This window comes from Tigriopus californicus, chromosome 8 (assembly GCF_007210705.1).
Source record: "Tigriopus californicus strain San Diego chromosome 8, Tcal_SD_v2.1, whole genome shotgun sequence".
Lineage (NCBI taxonomy): Eukaryota > Metazoa > Arthropoda > Copepoda > Harpacticoida > Harpacticidae > Tigriopus > Tigriopus californicus.
In genome coordinates this window covers 14260199-14277182 of record NC_081447.1, presented here as the reverse complement: position 1 = coordinate 14277182, position 16984 = coordinate 14260199, and the positions used below count along the sequence as shown (strand labels likewise).

The window sequence follows — 16984 nt, the reverse complement described above, 5'->3', positions numbered from 1 at the left end:
AAGCAATCACCGATCATCCAATGACTTCGGATTTCGCCTTGGACACTAGGGATGAGGAAATGCCAAGTGGGTCACTCGCTGAGTAATTGAGAGCACTTAGTAGGGAGATATCAATAGCAATCCTTTTGGAACTGAATTGGGAGGAAGAGGAGGAAGAGGAGGAGGAGGCGGGCGACAACGATAAGGTAGGGAAGGAGTGGAAAAGGATAGAAAAGGCCGGGGGGAAACAATGAAGAACGGGACAGGAACTGGAAGGCGAATAAGGGTTTGGTAGGGTGATCCGGTTGCTCTTACCACTGGTCTCAACGTCATCCTTCGCATTGGATGTGGGGCTCTCAGATTTATTATTTGAACCCGCCTGCTTTTTGGCGGGACTTTCATCCTCCGTCTTTAGGTTCTCATCATCAACATCGTCCTCGTCGATATCGTCGTTCTCCTGCTCAGAGTTTTGACGCTTCGGTTTCCGTCGTTGCTTAGACGGGGAGGGGGTGGAGAGCTTAAGGGGGCGGGGGGTTGGGCGTTTCTTAATGCGACGCCACCATGGGATGCGGGTGGTGGTGGCTGGGGTGGAAGGGGACGTGTTCTCTGAGCCTTGACTAGGAGATTCAGAGGAGGACGGCTCTGTAGTGGAAGATAGGGTTGAAGGACTGGCCTCGATATGCTTCGAGCGAGACTTGGAAGAGGGAGTGACGCCGAGTACGACGGACACGCCCTCCTCTTCACCAGAGGAGGCCGAATCAGAGGCATTACTAGAGGTAGAGGTGCGCGTTTCCGTGGCAGAGGTGGTGGTGGTGGTGGTGGTGGTGGTGGTAGTGGTGGTAGTACGTGTTGTTGTGGTAGTGGTAGTAGAGGTGGTGGTGGTAGAGGACGAGCTACTTGACTTGTCGTCGAGTTTATGCCACCATTTCCTGGTTTCGAAATGTAGGAGAGGTTGGGTGATTAAGGTCAAAAAAGGTGATAAAGTGTGCGCTCTTGAACGTGATTGTCATATTCAGAAATACGAGTGACAGGATGGGGAATGTGCGCGTTCAAATCTATGACAATGCCCCCAGGGCGGAGAATGTACAATGAATTGTCCTTTCCTTGTTCCAACATAGTCTAGTATATACATATTAGCCAAGTGCACGGCCCAACCAATGAGTTGTGAGACATCTGGAAAGAAAATCCTTATGGCTATCGCACTTACCTCGATGACTGGTTCGAGGGAGCCTCGCTGTAAATCGAATTCGACCCCTCACTTGATCGCCTCAGGAAACCGTCACCAGCGTAGTCCACTGAGTTCTCGTGCTCGAGCACGCACTTGCCATTCAAACACATCTACGTACAAGAATGACATCATTTACCGCCGTGCGGTGTTAGAGCCCCATTTGAATTTGATGGAGGGTCCAACTTACAAATCCATCACCACACCGTGACCCTTCCGCAGCGGGTCGGTAGGACACGCAATAGCCGGATGCGGCATCGAAGCAGAAGAGTTGGGCGCACACGCGGTCATCCTTGAAACACGCACTGGTTCCACGGTCTTTGCGACACTGGGCGTCCAACGAGAGCAGTTTCCCCGGCAACACTCTCGGCAAGGGTTCCTCCTCATGTGGACTATTGTACATACAGGTAGCCGTTTCCCCACTAGAAGAATAAGAAATAACGACGGCTTGAACTCCACGGCTGGATCAATCGTCGGCCAAATCTAAATTTGACGTTTACTTGAGGAAGTGATGAAATTGCTTGACGGTGCAATGCGACCACCTGAAGCCTTTGGAAGTGTGTCGCAAATCACTCATGATGAAACCGTCCTCCCATCGGCATTTGTTCGCTCCTGGTCCGCCCAAATACGAGGGGGGTGGCGATCCGTCATGCACTGCTCCGAGCCTGAAGGGATTCCAAAATACAATAGATTGAACCAAATCATCTCGGCACAAAGCTGAATGTGCCCTTACAAATGTCCCAACTCATGGGCGGCGACGATAATGCCCGAAAAGCCTCCGGTATCCTCCACAATGGCCACCGAGTTCACCTTCTCCAATCGTTTGTTTACCACACAGGCTCCTCCGACGTAAGCAAAACCCGCCGTGCCGCGATTACATTCCCCCAGACGACTTTTGCGTCGACACATGTCCAATCTGGAGAGGAAAATTCGTGTCGGGAATTAGTGATTGATGGCTGGCTCATTCGATTCAGATCTGGTCGGTTATTCTGGCTTCCCGGAACCCCCGAAACAGCCACGGATAGTACGACCGAGTACGTACTTGGTAATGGCCACGGCAATGTCGTAAACGGGTAGTCTCCGCTCCAGAAAGAGATATTTGCCCATGTCGGTGAGGGCGGAGGCCGAGTCGATGGCATCTCGGCCCACCCGGTTCCTCTCGAGATAGGGTGTGGCATCGCGTCCCTAGAATTGTAACGTCCAATATCAATCACACTCCTCGCATCTGATTGGGCTCGAGATCCGGCTTACCCGAGATATGATGATCCCGGCGATGGAGATTTTCACACTCGGACCCTTGAGAAGCTTGTACCTGAGATCGATGCCGTTCCAAAACGAGATGACATACCGCTTGATTGCGATATTGTCCTTCCCGTGTAACCTAAAGATCGTGCGTGGTAATGGTATTAGGAGCACGAACATTGTCTATTGCGTCAGGCATTCTTTCACTTCCGACCATGAAATTGCTTAAGAAGGCAATTGTGCTCCTCCTCGATCCTCCTCATTCAACATTGAGGCGGATGGGATACGCTCTAATATGAGACCTATCATCTTCCAGATTGTCCTCTGTCAAACCCCTTTTTTGGTCCTGATTGTGGTACAGTGGCTATTATTAATGCTGTTGTTGTTGTTGTTGTTGTTGTTGTTGTTGTTGTTGTAGCTGCTGCTGCTGCTGCTGATATCAAAGAGATCGGGAAGATTACGTACCTCTGATCGCTCATAAATTACCTCTACGTACTACTGAAGGTCTGCCAGGGTTTTTGTCCCCTGATTTCTAGTGTTAGGCGGGGTTGCAACCTTGTCAAAAATCTTCACCTTGACCTTCAATGCATGGCACACCTACCTATACTGCCATTTGCTATTCACTTACCTGTAGCCATCATAGTCCACGATGCAAAGAATCTCGGGGAATATCATGTAGGGTGCTTGTCGCTTTCGCCTCGATTTGGCATCTTTGCTTCGGGTTGGAAAATTGTCCGTTTCCATATAATCTATGCAAATATGGTACGTACATATATAATGAATATTTGGTACAGCTGCTTTATGACGCCCTCTGGTCGAGAAATTTCGACATCGTCTTGAGTTGTGATTGATTCCCAGATCAAATTTTACGACAAGCCTTTATGATTGCTAATCACGTTAACCAACTGCACTTACGAAAATCGCTTTCATGATCCAAGTGCGAATCCTTACGCTTGTAGACAATATGCAGGTCGGCATTCACGTCGCTTTCCGGAGTCTCAGAGCGCCGACTCCTTCGAGAATTTCGCCACAAAGGCACTCGATTGGGACTTCGAATCTAGAAATCAATCATCACACGCGGTTATAATCTCTATTCCATACCACCGCAATGGCTGCATGGACCCCACCTTTACGTCCTCATCCTCCAATTCTTCGTCATCCTCGTCCAAGAAGGCGTAATCATCGTGGAGTTCCTTTGGGGCTTTGGAGCCGCTCGTGTCGTCGTTTTGGAATGTTGGCCACAGATAATCGTCCATCAGGGACGAACCCTGAGAGTCCAGATCACCCTCATCTTGGCCTCGGTCGTAGCCTCTTCGGGCTAGGATTCGACGCACCTCGGATGATATGGGCTTCACCACCAATTCGTCGCCAATGGTACCATCCTGGAATTGAAGAGAGCTACAGCTGAAACATTGGCACTAGTCGATCCATATGAACCACAACATTGTGTTTTGCTAACTGGATGTATGTACAGTACGTATTGGCCGCAAAATGGCAAATGAATGAGGATGAGCTTTCGACGAATCCACCTTGGCATCATATACGACTATGCTAATATGCGTGAAGAGGTCTTCCTGGTGTAGCATCAAATTGAATATGGCATCCTGAATTGCATTTTCTTAATTCAATTGACCATCACGACGACTTTTAATCTTTTTTTCTCGTGTTTGGGACTAGATGCTGATTGTACGTGGTGTTCTTGGTACATAATATTTGTTTGGAGCTCCCTCGGTTGATGCACAATTGCACAGTCAACGTATAAATCACTCCTCTTCGTCTCCAGTTGTTTGGTTAGTTGGTTGGTTGGTTGGTTTTGAGGTGCTCGCAGAAGACAATTTGCAATTCAAAGAAACCGTTGCCTCGAAACCATCACCTACGACTTCACCATTAATGCCATGGGTACCAACTACCAACACTAATTCATTGTAGTGGGTCGCCGTTGGTTGGTTGGTTGGTTGGTTGGTTGGTTGGTTGGTTGGTTGGTTGGTAGTTGCCCCCACCAGGATTGGATTCGAAAATTGGTTGGAGATTCGTTCGCAATGTGTTTCCTGGATCGTCATTATCTTCATTAGCCTCCGTGTCTCTTAGGTCAAAAGATGAACCCCAATCTGTATTTATCCCAATCTAGATTAGTTTCGGAGAATCACACTCGGGGCGTCTGCTTTTCATGTGTGTCAAGTATAATGAGGATAATCATGAGGAGTGACTTGAATCAAGCTCCAGATGGATGAGATGGCGGCACCCAAGAAGACGCCACACAGTGGGTGGATTCTTTCAAAAGAAACTGTTGCCGTATGCACGTAATTTATGGGTTTGCCTCCAATGCGAAGCCATTTATAACAGTCCCCAATGAAGCGATCTTCATACATATTTTGTTATCTCTTCTATTTTGACTTTTTTCAACGAGGCTCGAGTTGGATTGAATAGTAGGGGGTTTTATGGTTCGTAATGACAAGCCGAAATGGGGGCCAATGAAATGGATCGAATCTCATCATCGACCCATTGAAGGTTTCTTTATCTGTAGTCAACGTAACCTTGACTTTGTCATTTACCACGATACTTAGAATGACAAAAAATGAAGAGACGGCGGACGTGGATAATTAATGTTTTTGTACCAATCATCGTCATCACCATCTCACCACTTCCAGGTCAAGTTGCCCAATGAGCAGTCTAATAAAATTCATGTCTTACCATCAGGAGTGCGTCATCATCGCGATCTTTGTACAACAGCATGGCCGCTTGATTGATTTCATCTTGGTACACATCGCCAATGTCTTCCTCGTCCTGAAAACATACAAAGAAATGAACAAAAAAGAATCAGGAACCATCATTAAATCATCAAACCGAGGCAATAATGATGGCATTTTGGCTGCTGTACGGCCAAGGCGAGGAACCATCATTAAATCATCAAACCGAGGCAATAATGATGGCATTTTGGCGCTAACGCACGCTTAAGACGTTGACTAGTTGTTCTCAAAAAACTGACAACCCTAATGCAGGTCTCCATAACCAATGGCAAAGCCAAAAGGAATGGGGCGTGAAATGGACTCTAAAATCCCGGACTGCTGTTCGTGTCCCTCCGTAAAAATGTATATTTGCTATTGACAGAAGTAATAACTCGCATTCTGTCAATCATCATCTTCTTCACCAATAAAAGGAATGCATCATTCAAGTGACTAGCGCCCTTTAAAGAGATGGTACAAGTTCTTTAGCCCAGCCATCGCCGTCGTCACGAGTCTCTTTTGTGACACCTCGGCAGTTGCATATTTTGAAGTAAGAAAAATGAATAGTTGTGGTCAAGCCTTAAATGCACATGATTTGCTGGTACGTAGCAGATCAATGTGCGGTTAAATCACAGGGTGGGGCTACATGAAATATATTACGGCATCAATGATAAGGCATGGATCCCAATGGTCCGAAGTTGCTACCTTGCAGTACCCCATTCATTGGCAACTCCTTCCTTCCCGTTTAACCATTGTCCTTATTTGTAAGACAAAAGTTGTAACAGATCACCGTTCCAATCACCATCATCCAGATCATCATCATTATTATTATTATCCTCATCATCATCATGACCATCATTGCCCTGATTGCCATCGCCACTGAGAAGAATCCGTGCAAGAATGTGATTCTCAAAACTGGATAAGGCTCAAGACTTGAAAAGTTGCCTGAGGGGCAGGGGATTTTTTTCAGGCTCTTCCTTGAAGGACAGAGATTGAAGTGGTAGGAGATGAACTTCCTGAAAATCTTCAAACTCGTGGTTGAGCTCATCTCTCTTCTCATGCGATAACAAAGTGAGTTTTCAGAGCGAACTGATTAAGGGGTTGCTGTACATATTGCGGTCGTTGATGTTGTGTTCTCAGTCAAAAGACAGCTAATCGATTCTGCTCAAAACGGTTAGCCCGAGTTCTTTGCTGTTGTTGTTGTTGTTGTTGTTGCTGACGAAGTCTGATTGAAATATCCCTTCTCATCCTGGACTTCTTCTCTATTGTGAAGCACCATTGTTTCGCCCTATGTGATTTTGGGGGAGTCTCTTGAGGGACGTACTTCCAATTCTTTGATCTTGAACATCAGCGATGCCGTGATCCAAACGAGACAAGTAGTACCCAAGCAATTCAAACTATCGAGATCTACCACAAGGAACGCCCAACAAATTCATTTCAATCGTTCAATCTTAATGGGGAAGACTGCGAGAGGAGGAAGTAACTTTATGAAAGGAACTAATGAATTCTCTTGCGAACTTGGCCGCGAATCCATCGCAACGCTCAGGCTCGATTGTACCGTACGACATACACATAGTGAAGTGGGTTCAACTGGAGCATTGCACAATAAATGAATTGCGTACGGGAACCTAGAAAAGTTCCCCGCTATGGATGTACAATAAACTAGGTCTTCTGTACATGCACTTGAGTACAAGTACTCTGGGCTCTTCGGGTGGGATCACGGGTTTGGTGTTGATTTGGCAATGCATAAGAAACTACCGTTGGGTTGAATCGATTGACATTTGCTGGGTTCAAGACATCCAAAATTGACTTTTGGCCAATAGGTGCGGAACACAAACGGTCACGCTCCAGAATGGCCCTCTCACTAGTACTGAAGTATATCAGCTGCCGATCCTCCGAATTCGGTTCGCACGTTGTAAATGTCGCCCTAGTTCTTGACCGGAACACATCATTTTGAGAAATGAGAACTGGCCTTTGGCCATACATTCAAGTACGTACGCACTCGTCAGTACATCGACTGAGTTATGGTTCGTAATTCCCGAAACCCTTTTTCGGGTGCAGAAATTGTCATGATCTAAACGTAATGTTGGATCAAAGTGTACGCATGTCTCGAATAATAGAGAAGGCTCTTCTTACGGGAGGAGTGGGTGTGTAGGTGACGTTGACTGCGGGTGCGGCATCGGCAAACCACGCCTCCACGGGCTTCCTCGGTGACACGAGATGGTGGACCCGGTCCAAATCGAGCTGCAATCGCCGCCCATGGGTCTCGAGATTGACGCGATGCGATGGATTTGTCGAATCGCGTTTGAAGTGACGTACTGAATGAATTTTAACGATTTCATAGTCGGGAACTGGAACGGGAAAATTGGGACCGTGTTAGTGTTCAAATCTGAAATTAGAGGACAAAAAACAACCCCTCGGGTTACTTCTCAACAACGCTACATTTTGTTGTGTTGCGTCGTCTGGGGGCATTTCCTGGGGCTGAATTATCATTTTGACTTTATGCCTGTGTGAGTGAATGAGCCCTTCTGTACCATGCAACAAAGATGATTCCGTGCCTTTTATGGTCATTGGAGCTTAGGTAATTTACGCGCAATGCTACATGCTCCTCATTGAGGGATTGCTTCTGTCAAGCCAAAGTAAAAGAGGATTGGTTGTTGGCCAAGCTACCGTGTCGTTCTAGAGCCATTATAATTCGTTGAGAGACACTTTATATCTTGGTCGGGAGAGTACGCACTGCACGGGCATATGGAGAATACCAACCACCCAAGTCTACAATTATTAACTGGGTAATAAAGAACTGTTTACAGACAAAAGATAATCCTCGAGACATTCCCCACATTCTCCCCTCTCAGACGTTAGTTTGTTCTCTATGGGTGAAATAATTGAACCATCCTTTAGTCCAACGAGGAAGTCCCGCCAAAAGCTTTGGTGCCCTTCCCCCCTCCCCCATTTCACAGAGCAGAGATCGCTCACATGGTGGGTTATTGATTCGTGGGCTCCAGGAAGGAGTCCTTAACGAACCAACCATCCGCGTTAACAACTGTAATGTCCCAGCTAACGCGTGGCTAACCCCCCTTGTGCTCCATGTGTGTATTGTAAAACTTATTGGACAGGCAGGGGGATGGAGGTGTCATTTTAACGGATCATTGCTAGACAGGTCAGGTGTTTATTAAGCACGCTACTCTAGGCTATGATGGCGATCCTCCCCCAAAAGCAGGTGAGGTTGCTTGAGGATAGTAAAAATACACTGAATATGTGAGTGCAGGAGAGACGACCAAAATGTTTCGGGTGACATACTCCCTCAACCTCATTCCATTACCATAGACGAGCCAAAATGTCATGTCATCCTGGGTGGCATTGTTGAAGATAGGTTGAAGATAGTGTACTTGCAAGTAGCGAGATACAAATGCCCTTAGGATGACCTCACCAGGCTCATCTTTCCTGTTTAGTTCAATCCATTTGGACGCGGTGAGATTTTGAGCGATTTCAGATTAATTTGAAAACACAGGAGTATTGAAGCCTTGTGAAAAAACATGAGCAATTGTTTTCAAATGGAATAAAGTCCTAAAAGCTTTTCTAAGCTCTTCAAAACAACCTAAAAGTCAAAAACAATTAAAAGCGTTGTAATGCATTTTCATATCACAATAATGTGAATATCTGTTAAACGATTTTGTTCGATATGGGAGTATAAATGCCTTTTTTCACCTCATTTCATCCCAATAGGTCTGTTAAATGTACAAAAAAAGGGACGTTAATTTACTCCAAATTACTAGCTCAATCAATTCAGAAGGCACTTCAAATGTATAAGCACGAAAAACAAGTGTTTTCTCTAGGACAATTTTTTGAATTAACATTAACATGACATTTTGTCAAAATTTATTGTTCAAATCTTTATGCATACTTGAAATTAGGGCAAGGAAACGGCTACAGACAGTGCGGCACTTCTTTTTTTAAAAATATTCGTATCATTTTCTTTGAACAAACACTGTACACAGTGAACTCAAATAGTGTTTGTAAATTTGTTTTTGAGGCTGTTATATATTGTATTTCATTGCTTTTTAAGCCTGATTTGCCCTTTATATAACTCCAACCATTAGAAAAAAAATGCGTGTGATGTCATAAAAATGTCAAAATTGGCTTTAAATGCCCTTTGATTACAAATTAGTCTGAAGCCACTCAAAATCGCACCGTGAGGAATACCATAAATCGAGTTTTAGGTGCCCGTTGATGGTTGTTGATATGCTTGCCGTTGACATCCTCATTGTTATAAAAAGAATTTTTCTTTTCGACTCACCCTCGTTGAGATGTTCCACTTGAAATATTCTTCTAAGCTCATCTAAGGACATGTGCTTGTGAGCCTGGAAGAAAAAAAAGCACAAGTCAAGTTAAACATTGTTCTTATGCTGATGATTGACGGATCCACTCGCTGAGAATAAGTCTCTTGGCATACAACTAACTGGATTCAATGAGAGAGTGATTCTGTCAAATCAAGCCCCCGTTCCCTCCATTCCAGATGGATGCTTGATACCGTGGTTGATGGCTTAAATTACAGTAGTAAAGAGCACTTAAGCAAGTTCAGTAGATACGTGTTTGATGATAAACAAAGTGTTGTAATTGATGTTCCCACAAGAGTTCCCACGCTATTTCCAACACCCTGACCTCTTCAGTTTTCTTTTGTCTTTTGACATCCAGACAATCCCGATTGACGAAGGTGGATTCGCATTTGTTATTGCTGTTGTTGCTATGGTTCGTTGTTCGTAAAGTTCATGATGCCATGACACAGCCATTTGCGGGTTCGAAAATGTGATGGGTTGGTGGCTCGGTCAAATGAACCTGAATTAAGATTCTGGCCATTCCAGCAATAGCCAAGTGCATTCAGGCCACCTCTCATCCCGAATGAGCTGGTCACACTTCTCCCCCATCATCCAACTTTCATTAGCTCCATTGACGCAAACGACTTCATTTCTAAAAAAAACCTCTACCAACGCATGAGGCCTGAAATGGCTCATTCTTGGGCCTAGAATGCGTGATCACCACGTGTTTGTGTATATGTGTATCTCTTAACGAAATGGTTCGATTTGACAATCCTGCCCCCATGTGCGTCTATTTACTTTTCCGGTTTCCATTCTCCCTTCGTTCGTCTCAAGAGATCGTGATCTTCGACTTCTTGCATTGACGAGTCCGTCAATTAATGAAAGGAAATCACGGCGAGGAAGGAGTTCGACCTCTGTACTGTACATATATGATGATGGTGATGATGATGATGATGTGCACTATGAACTGCTATTACTCTTGTGAGGCTCGATTTAGCCTCAATGTTCACTTCCGGGACATGTCATTTCATTATCGAATCGGGTGAATGTGGGTGGGTGAGTGAGAACGCTATATCTACCACCGTACCACAAAGATACTGTGTACTGTATGTCGGTACTGTACCCATAGTCGAGACAGAGGGACGGAGAAACAAAAAGCGAACAAAAGGCATTATTGTTTCTTAATCAGTTTATCTGGTCTTCAGCATTGCTTGTCCTGGGTAATCATTGGCCATTGGGTCCGGTGGGATTTGGAACTAGATGAACGGCAAGACTATGACAGAGGAGTGTGCTATAAATGGTATTATATTCAAGAGCGGTTCCGTTGCTCTAATCGATTTGGCAACTCACTACTTGAATTGAAGTGGGCCTAGAATGTGCGTAATGTTGGTTCATACGTCAAGTGGTTGAACTTTAAAACGGGCATGCGCCTTAATTGGCTGCGTGACTGATGGCTCATCCACTAACTAGTTCGGGGAGGATCCACTTACCTCTATGCTACTAAGATTCGAAGACCGTCTCAGGGGTCGGTCGTCCCACTGTCCAAGATTCTGCTGCCTCCTTGAGTGGTCCCCTTGGGCTTGGAGGGCGAGTGTGGATCGCCACCACGTGGATGTGAGGAGGAATATCAGGAAGATGTGATGGAGTGATCCACTCTGGCGGTTTTGTTGGTTCATTCTCGGACCTGGAAGATCATGAGAGGAAAGATATGGAGACGATTGAATCAGATATCTCGGAGATATCGCTAGAGTTGAATCGAATCCGACGGTGCTTGCGTGTGGTTCAGGTCGAGAAGATTTGACAGGCAAGTGGCTTCTGGATGAATGATCATCCCCAGCATCCATCGTCTTGCGGAAAACTTGTGGACGAGTGTGTGCGTGCGTGCGTGCGTGTGTGTGTACATTATTATCATTATTATTATGATTGTGTGGTGCCTTTGAAATGCGGAAGTTTTCCTTCTGAGAGTCGATCTGCCAAATATTCAAATCAGTGCGTCCACATCTGAGCAGATATAAACATTTGAGCTACTGGTTGATTCTCTAGCTTCTCTCTTCACAGTCAGTAGTAGTAGTGGTATTAGTAGTAGTAGTAATATTAGAAGAAATACGCATGTACGTACGTACGCAGTTGCAAGATTGGACGGTTTAATCATCGTGCGTTTGTGGTCCGATGAAAAATCGCTTTAAAATCATACTCCATTTCCGCTCGGGAGTGCCTATTTTCGACGGGCCCAACCTTGGTTCACGGAACCCGCAATTAAGGACATCGATCTGCACGTCTCGCAAACTAGGACATCAATGCAAAGTGCGAGCTCCTTGCTCAATCCGATTGTACTTTCAAGTTCAACACATGGTTATCTAATTGTAATGCGTTTTCACGGGCTTGAATTGAGAAATATAGCGTTCGAGTGTCTTTCTTGACAGTCCATATTCTCGACCATTGAATCAGTCACGTAACAAAGAGAGCTATTGCAATCAATGTTCAATTATGTGGTTTCAAATCCACGATCGTGCTAGTACGGTGGTACAGTGGTAGGGTAGTAACTGTTTGGGTGGGTGTTAATCAGGTGGAAATCGTGGACTGACCAAATAGTGGATGATGCACATTCTCTCGATCGGAAAGTGTGGAGATGAGTGAAGTGCTTGCTAATGCACCTTTTCTCCGAGTGAAAGTTTTCTTTCGTTTCAGTGCATTGCGTCACCCTGATCCACCGAAAGCTGAATGAACGCAACACAAAAAATGGACGATCATGAACTAGATAGGGTAGATTTTGGCAATTTGCTCATGATCTGACATTTTCACTTCATTTCTTGAACAAAACAATGTTCAATCGAGACAAAAGGGCCAAAATTGCTCTGACCAAAGAGTGCCTTAACATTGACCAAGCTCCTACCTGAAATGGACGGTTGGATGGATGGATGGTCGGTGACACTCCGGGTGAGTTCAAATGTCGATGACCAAACTTGAACTAACTGACGAGAAAACAGCTTTCGGACAATGTAAGCTCGGTTGGAGTTTCTTGTCCGAAAGCATCACCGGCTATCAAATACATAACTTGGGAGCAAGGCATTGACATCTGACATTTCTTCCACCTAATGAGAATCTAAAGATCACATGGAATGGCTTTGGTGAATCTTCGTCATCAATGACACTACTGAATATGATGCAATATTTTCTGTTTGACATCCCTCAACTGAATCAAACCTCAGGCCTCGCCATAAAAGGTAGCACTGGATCATTGACAAACCAACTCAGATGAGCTGTACAAATCTGAGCTTGAACCACGTGCTTGGCAACAAAGCCAAGAGGAACCAGATTGACCCATTTTCTCCCAGGAATCTCCTTGAGTCTCCTTGACCAAGGCACCAATCTCCGTTGTGTGAACCATAGGAATGGCCTCATGAGATATGGCCATGTCATTAGAGAGATGAGGCAACAACGACATGTTGTTGCTCCCTAGACATTCTGTCCGAGATCTTCCAAGCACTGACAAAATTCTTGCAACCCAGGCCTTGGGCGACTCCAAGGATCTCGTGGGACAATGACCCATTTTTTTTACAGTGAAGGGGAGATTCCAAGGCCCAACTTGGTCATTTGAAACAGCGTCCGTGGGGTTTTCAGATCAAGCTCAACGCGAATGACCCTTGGCAGATGATTGTGGTCGTCGTCCTACCAGACGTTTTGGAGTCGATCATTATGTAAATGCTCTGACTGATCATCTGCGATGTTTATCTGACTCGTTATCAAGTTTGGGCGAAACTCGCTATTGGAGCATGACAAAACCTTTTCAAGATCCCGTTGCCCATCAATGGGTCACCAACGGGGTTTCACACCCACTCTCTCTCTCACACGTGTGAGAATTACAAAAGCGCCTTACGGTATCATAGTCATTGCTCTCATCTCAAGAGGATCCTGATGAGGAGCAGCCTCCTCAGTCAATATTTTTTTCCTGCTCGTCAAAGAAGACGCACAACTCACTGTACAGGAATAGTACGGCAGATAGTAGAGCTATGGCTGGTGTTGTACTGCATGACGTTCTCATTCGACCATCAGTCAATGTATGACATCTCCCTCACCTCTGGATTACGCACCAGCAGCTCGATTTGAATGATTGGATCTCCGTCAAACTTACAATGGAAATCCGAGAATATTCCAATTTCAGATGCAGCGCTTGATTGATGGTACACTCTTGGAGGATCCTCCAAGAAGACGACAGCATCCTAAGACGAAAGACTGTCTAAACGTGGGTGGCAAATGAAATGAAGATAGTGATGCCACAATTACTGACCATTTAAGCCTGACAGGGGGGCTTCTAATTGCCATAACTGCATCAGCGAGCCACTGACCGCAACACTTATTTGGAGAACCATGAAATGAGGTTACTAATCCTTGCGCCAAAACGTAACACAATAAGCAGTGCAGTGCGTACGGTACATCATGTCTTTATTGGACAAATTGTGAAGGGGGTTTCCATTAACCTTTGAGGTGGTTTGGCCTTTGGCTGCTTCTTTAATAATTGAGATTGCATCACTGATCGGTGGTGAAATATTGAACCACTTTCAGCCTCCACACCTCGAATAAGACGAATTCGTAATTGAATTTTCATCAATCACGACGATACTCAACCATCTGATTAATGGAGAGCAAAGAAATCTGAAATATTTTCTGGCACTAGACGCAGATTAATCATAAATTCAAGCTCAACTCCGGTCTGAATTCGCACAAAGGTTGTCCCTCGAAGCGTTAACGTCAGATAAGATCATCAGTTCAAATTTCACCCCTCCCAAGGTTGGCCAAACATCAAAACAACAAAAATATAAAAAGCCAAACAAAAAAGAGCGTGCATTTTGAATGCACATGCCGGTACAGATAAACATAGAGGTCCGGATCAAGTGCTGGTTCAGGCCAAGATCATATCAGAATTGATGTTGTTGGCAACATTTCCTCTCAATCCTGAATGCCAATTCACGCCTTTCCAACTAGCGGATGTCAAGGGCACGCGTAACAACAACAGCCAAAAAAACAACAACAAAGTGTCCACACACCTCAATTCTAGTGTGGTAATGACACCTTGCTGAGATTTCCTCGGAAAGCATATCTCAAACCCAGCTCGAAATGGTTGAGTTGGATACCAAGATTTGTCTTGCAAGAACGCCAGAAACTTATGCTTTGGATCGCTATGCACGCGTTAAATTCATGGAAGATCAGACTTTGGTACGTACTCGTACATCTGCATTTCGCGAATCATGTGTCATTGTCCGTGGTTTTTTTTCTCTACTGGCTCTATCTGATGTCGGATTACTTGAACACCAAAGAAACCATAGCGGTGGTATTCGAGATGAGCCGTCGACGAGAAATACCATTAGGACGCATTTGACCAAGACTTCGTCTCAAGGCCCTTCCTTGGTAATACCTTTTCTTGTGGAATCAGCGTTGGTCAGTGTGGAAACTTCTTAGCCTCAGCTCTGCAGATGCAGGGTGACGTCGTCGGAAGTCAATGCATGGGATTCCTATGGGGAGGCCCTTTCTTCCATTTTTAGTATGTTTCGATTTTCTTAATGGTAGTGTCAAAGTTGAGACTCATCCGACGTTTTGGATTTGATTTGGCTTGCGTGTTGTCGATATTTCGCCCCAAGATACGGCCGACCCAAAGTGAGAGAGAGGGAGAGGCGGATGATGATGAGGATGATGATGATGAGGATGCCAATTGTGTTGTGTCATCATCTAATGTTGCCTACGAGTCATGAATAAATTCAAGGCAATCCAATCCGCGACAGTGCATCTAACTAAGTAGTACTGGTATGTAATGCAGTCGCTACATACATCAAAGTGATAGAGACGGGGATGAGGGGGGGTGGAGGGCTGAGGAATCTTTCAATCAGTGATTTTCACAAGCAGGGAATTAGAGGTTGGTATGGCCTTAGATTGCTCGTGGAATGTCGCCTGTTCACACGGCACGAACCTTGATTTGCCTTGTCAGATGTCATTCCTTGGTTCGAGGAGATCCATTCGACACTCTTCTTCCCTCCCAACCATTGGACGCACTCGTATGTACGTAGAGGTGGTGGTAGTGAAAGACTCTACTCTAACTGTGTTCCCGGATGACAACCTTGGCGATAAGGATTTTTCCCTCACTTCTCTGACAATAATGGATCGACCTCAACACTCCCACAATAAAAGATTCTTGAACACAAATACTTCTGCGAGAAGTGAGCCAATGATGATTGGTCGGGCTACTGAAGAACTTGGTTTCTCTCCCGCGTCGTCGTGTCTTCCAATCCGACGCGATTTAAACACATTCACTCTATTGTCTTGTGTTTTTTATTGTCATGGTTGCTTAACATCTTAGCCTTTGTCTGCCTATTAGGACTCCCGTGTGAGCTACTGCTTCAAATTGTGGATAGGTGGAAGTCCTGGTTGCATAAATTGATCTCGGAAAGAGATCAGAGCACCGCGATCCTACTTGGTTGTTGGTAGTTGCACATGATCGAGAAAACGCCATGTCGAACGATGATTTCAAGGATCTTGTATTCATCAGTGCGGGGATAATGATCATCGCCAGATCAGATATACTACACTCGAAAATGTACGTATGCATTGTTCACAATGAGATCAACCTACAGCAGCAACAATAACAACGACAACAGTCTCAATGATTTCCGGATTTCCAGAGTCCAATTGCCAGAAAAAACACAGCATGGTATGAGTCTATCGGGATTTGCTTATAGATCATAGCCGAAGTTAAAGAGAACCGTTGAAGAACCCCTGCATGAAGTGTTCCTCGTGAGTCGTGCCAATGAGAATGGCGAAAGGCTAGCCAATGGATAGAGGAAAGAGACTAACTGTCATCGTTCCATTGGTATTTCTGCTAAAAATTGTGACATTTGCCATGAAAGCATTTCCATTTCTCTGACGAATGAGGAAATGAAAAATGGTTTGACAGAATGTGCATTGTTGTGCTACTCACTCACTCGTTGAGTCGGTGGTTGTTCAGCCAGGTGTTATTCTACCCGAGTTCATATCACGGGGAGACCCCAACCATGACTGCAAAAACTAGTAGGACCTGCCAGTTCTAAACACTTTTCGCTCTCGGAGGAATGTGCGACGAATTCAATTTGAAGTCTTGGGGGAGGTGGAAGGCAAATAAACAACTCCAAACCCCTCCCAACCCATCCGGAGCGATGACGGATCGGATTTTAATTCGCTACCATCAAAACATTAATTCGTTTGGCGTTTTACCCTCCGTCAAGGCTCTCAACGGGAGGGCTGTCAAAGTTTCCCCCATCAATGTACTTCAACCTTATTTGGGACAAAACAAAGATCTCACGCTGTTTTCGGGTGGCTAATGGCAAACGTACAAAATGGCAACACTGATCATCTTCAATAGGATCTAAGGAACCAAGTCAACAAAACTGGAGCGGAGACCCTCAAAGTGGAAATCCAAGGTGAAGGTAGAATGGCCCATTTTGGGGACAGATCTTTTTTGTCCACCCTAATAG

General features: G+C 45.1%; 1 protein-coding gene across 1 annotated transcript in view; it reads right to left on the bottom strand.

Annotated features, from left to right (window-relative positions):
* The window catches only part of LOC131885749 (A disintegrin and metalloproteinase with thrombospondin motifs like), a 37969-nt gene that overhangs the window by 3116 nt on the left and 17869 nt on the right, over positions 1-16984 (bottom strand). Inside the window, exons 2-15 of the mRNA XM_059233891.1 lie at positions 10976-11169; positions 9467-9530; positions 7306-7520; positions 5138-5230; positions 3574-3828; positions 3362-3503; positions 3075-3195; positions 2456-2585; positions 2247-2389; positions 1938-2120; positions 1705-1869; positions 1395-1626; positions 1187-1317; positions 295-908 (exon numbers count right to left, since the gene is read on the bottom strand). Of these exons, the coding sequence (XP_059089874.1) occupies positions 295-908; positions 1187-1317; positions 1395-1626; positions 1705-1869; positions 1938-2120; positions 2247-2389; positions 2456-2585; positions 3075-3195; positions 3362-3503; positions 3574-3828; positions 5138-5230; positions 7306-7520; positions 9467-9530; positions 10976-11169 (2682 nt within the window). The remainder of the gene's footprint in view (positions 1-294; positions 909-1186; positions 1318-1394; positions 1627-1704; positions 1870-1937; positions 2121-2246; positions 2390-2455; positions 2586-3074; positions 3196-3361; positions 3504-3573; positions 3829-5137; positions 5231-7305; positions 7521-9466; positions 9531-10975; positions 11170-16984) is intronic.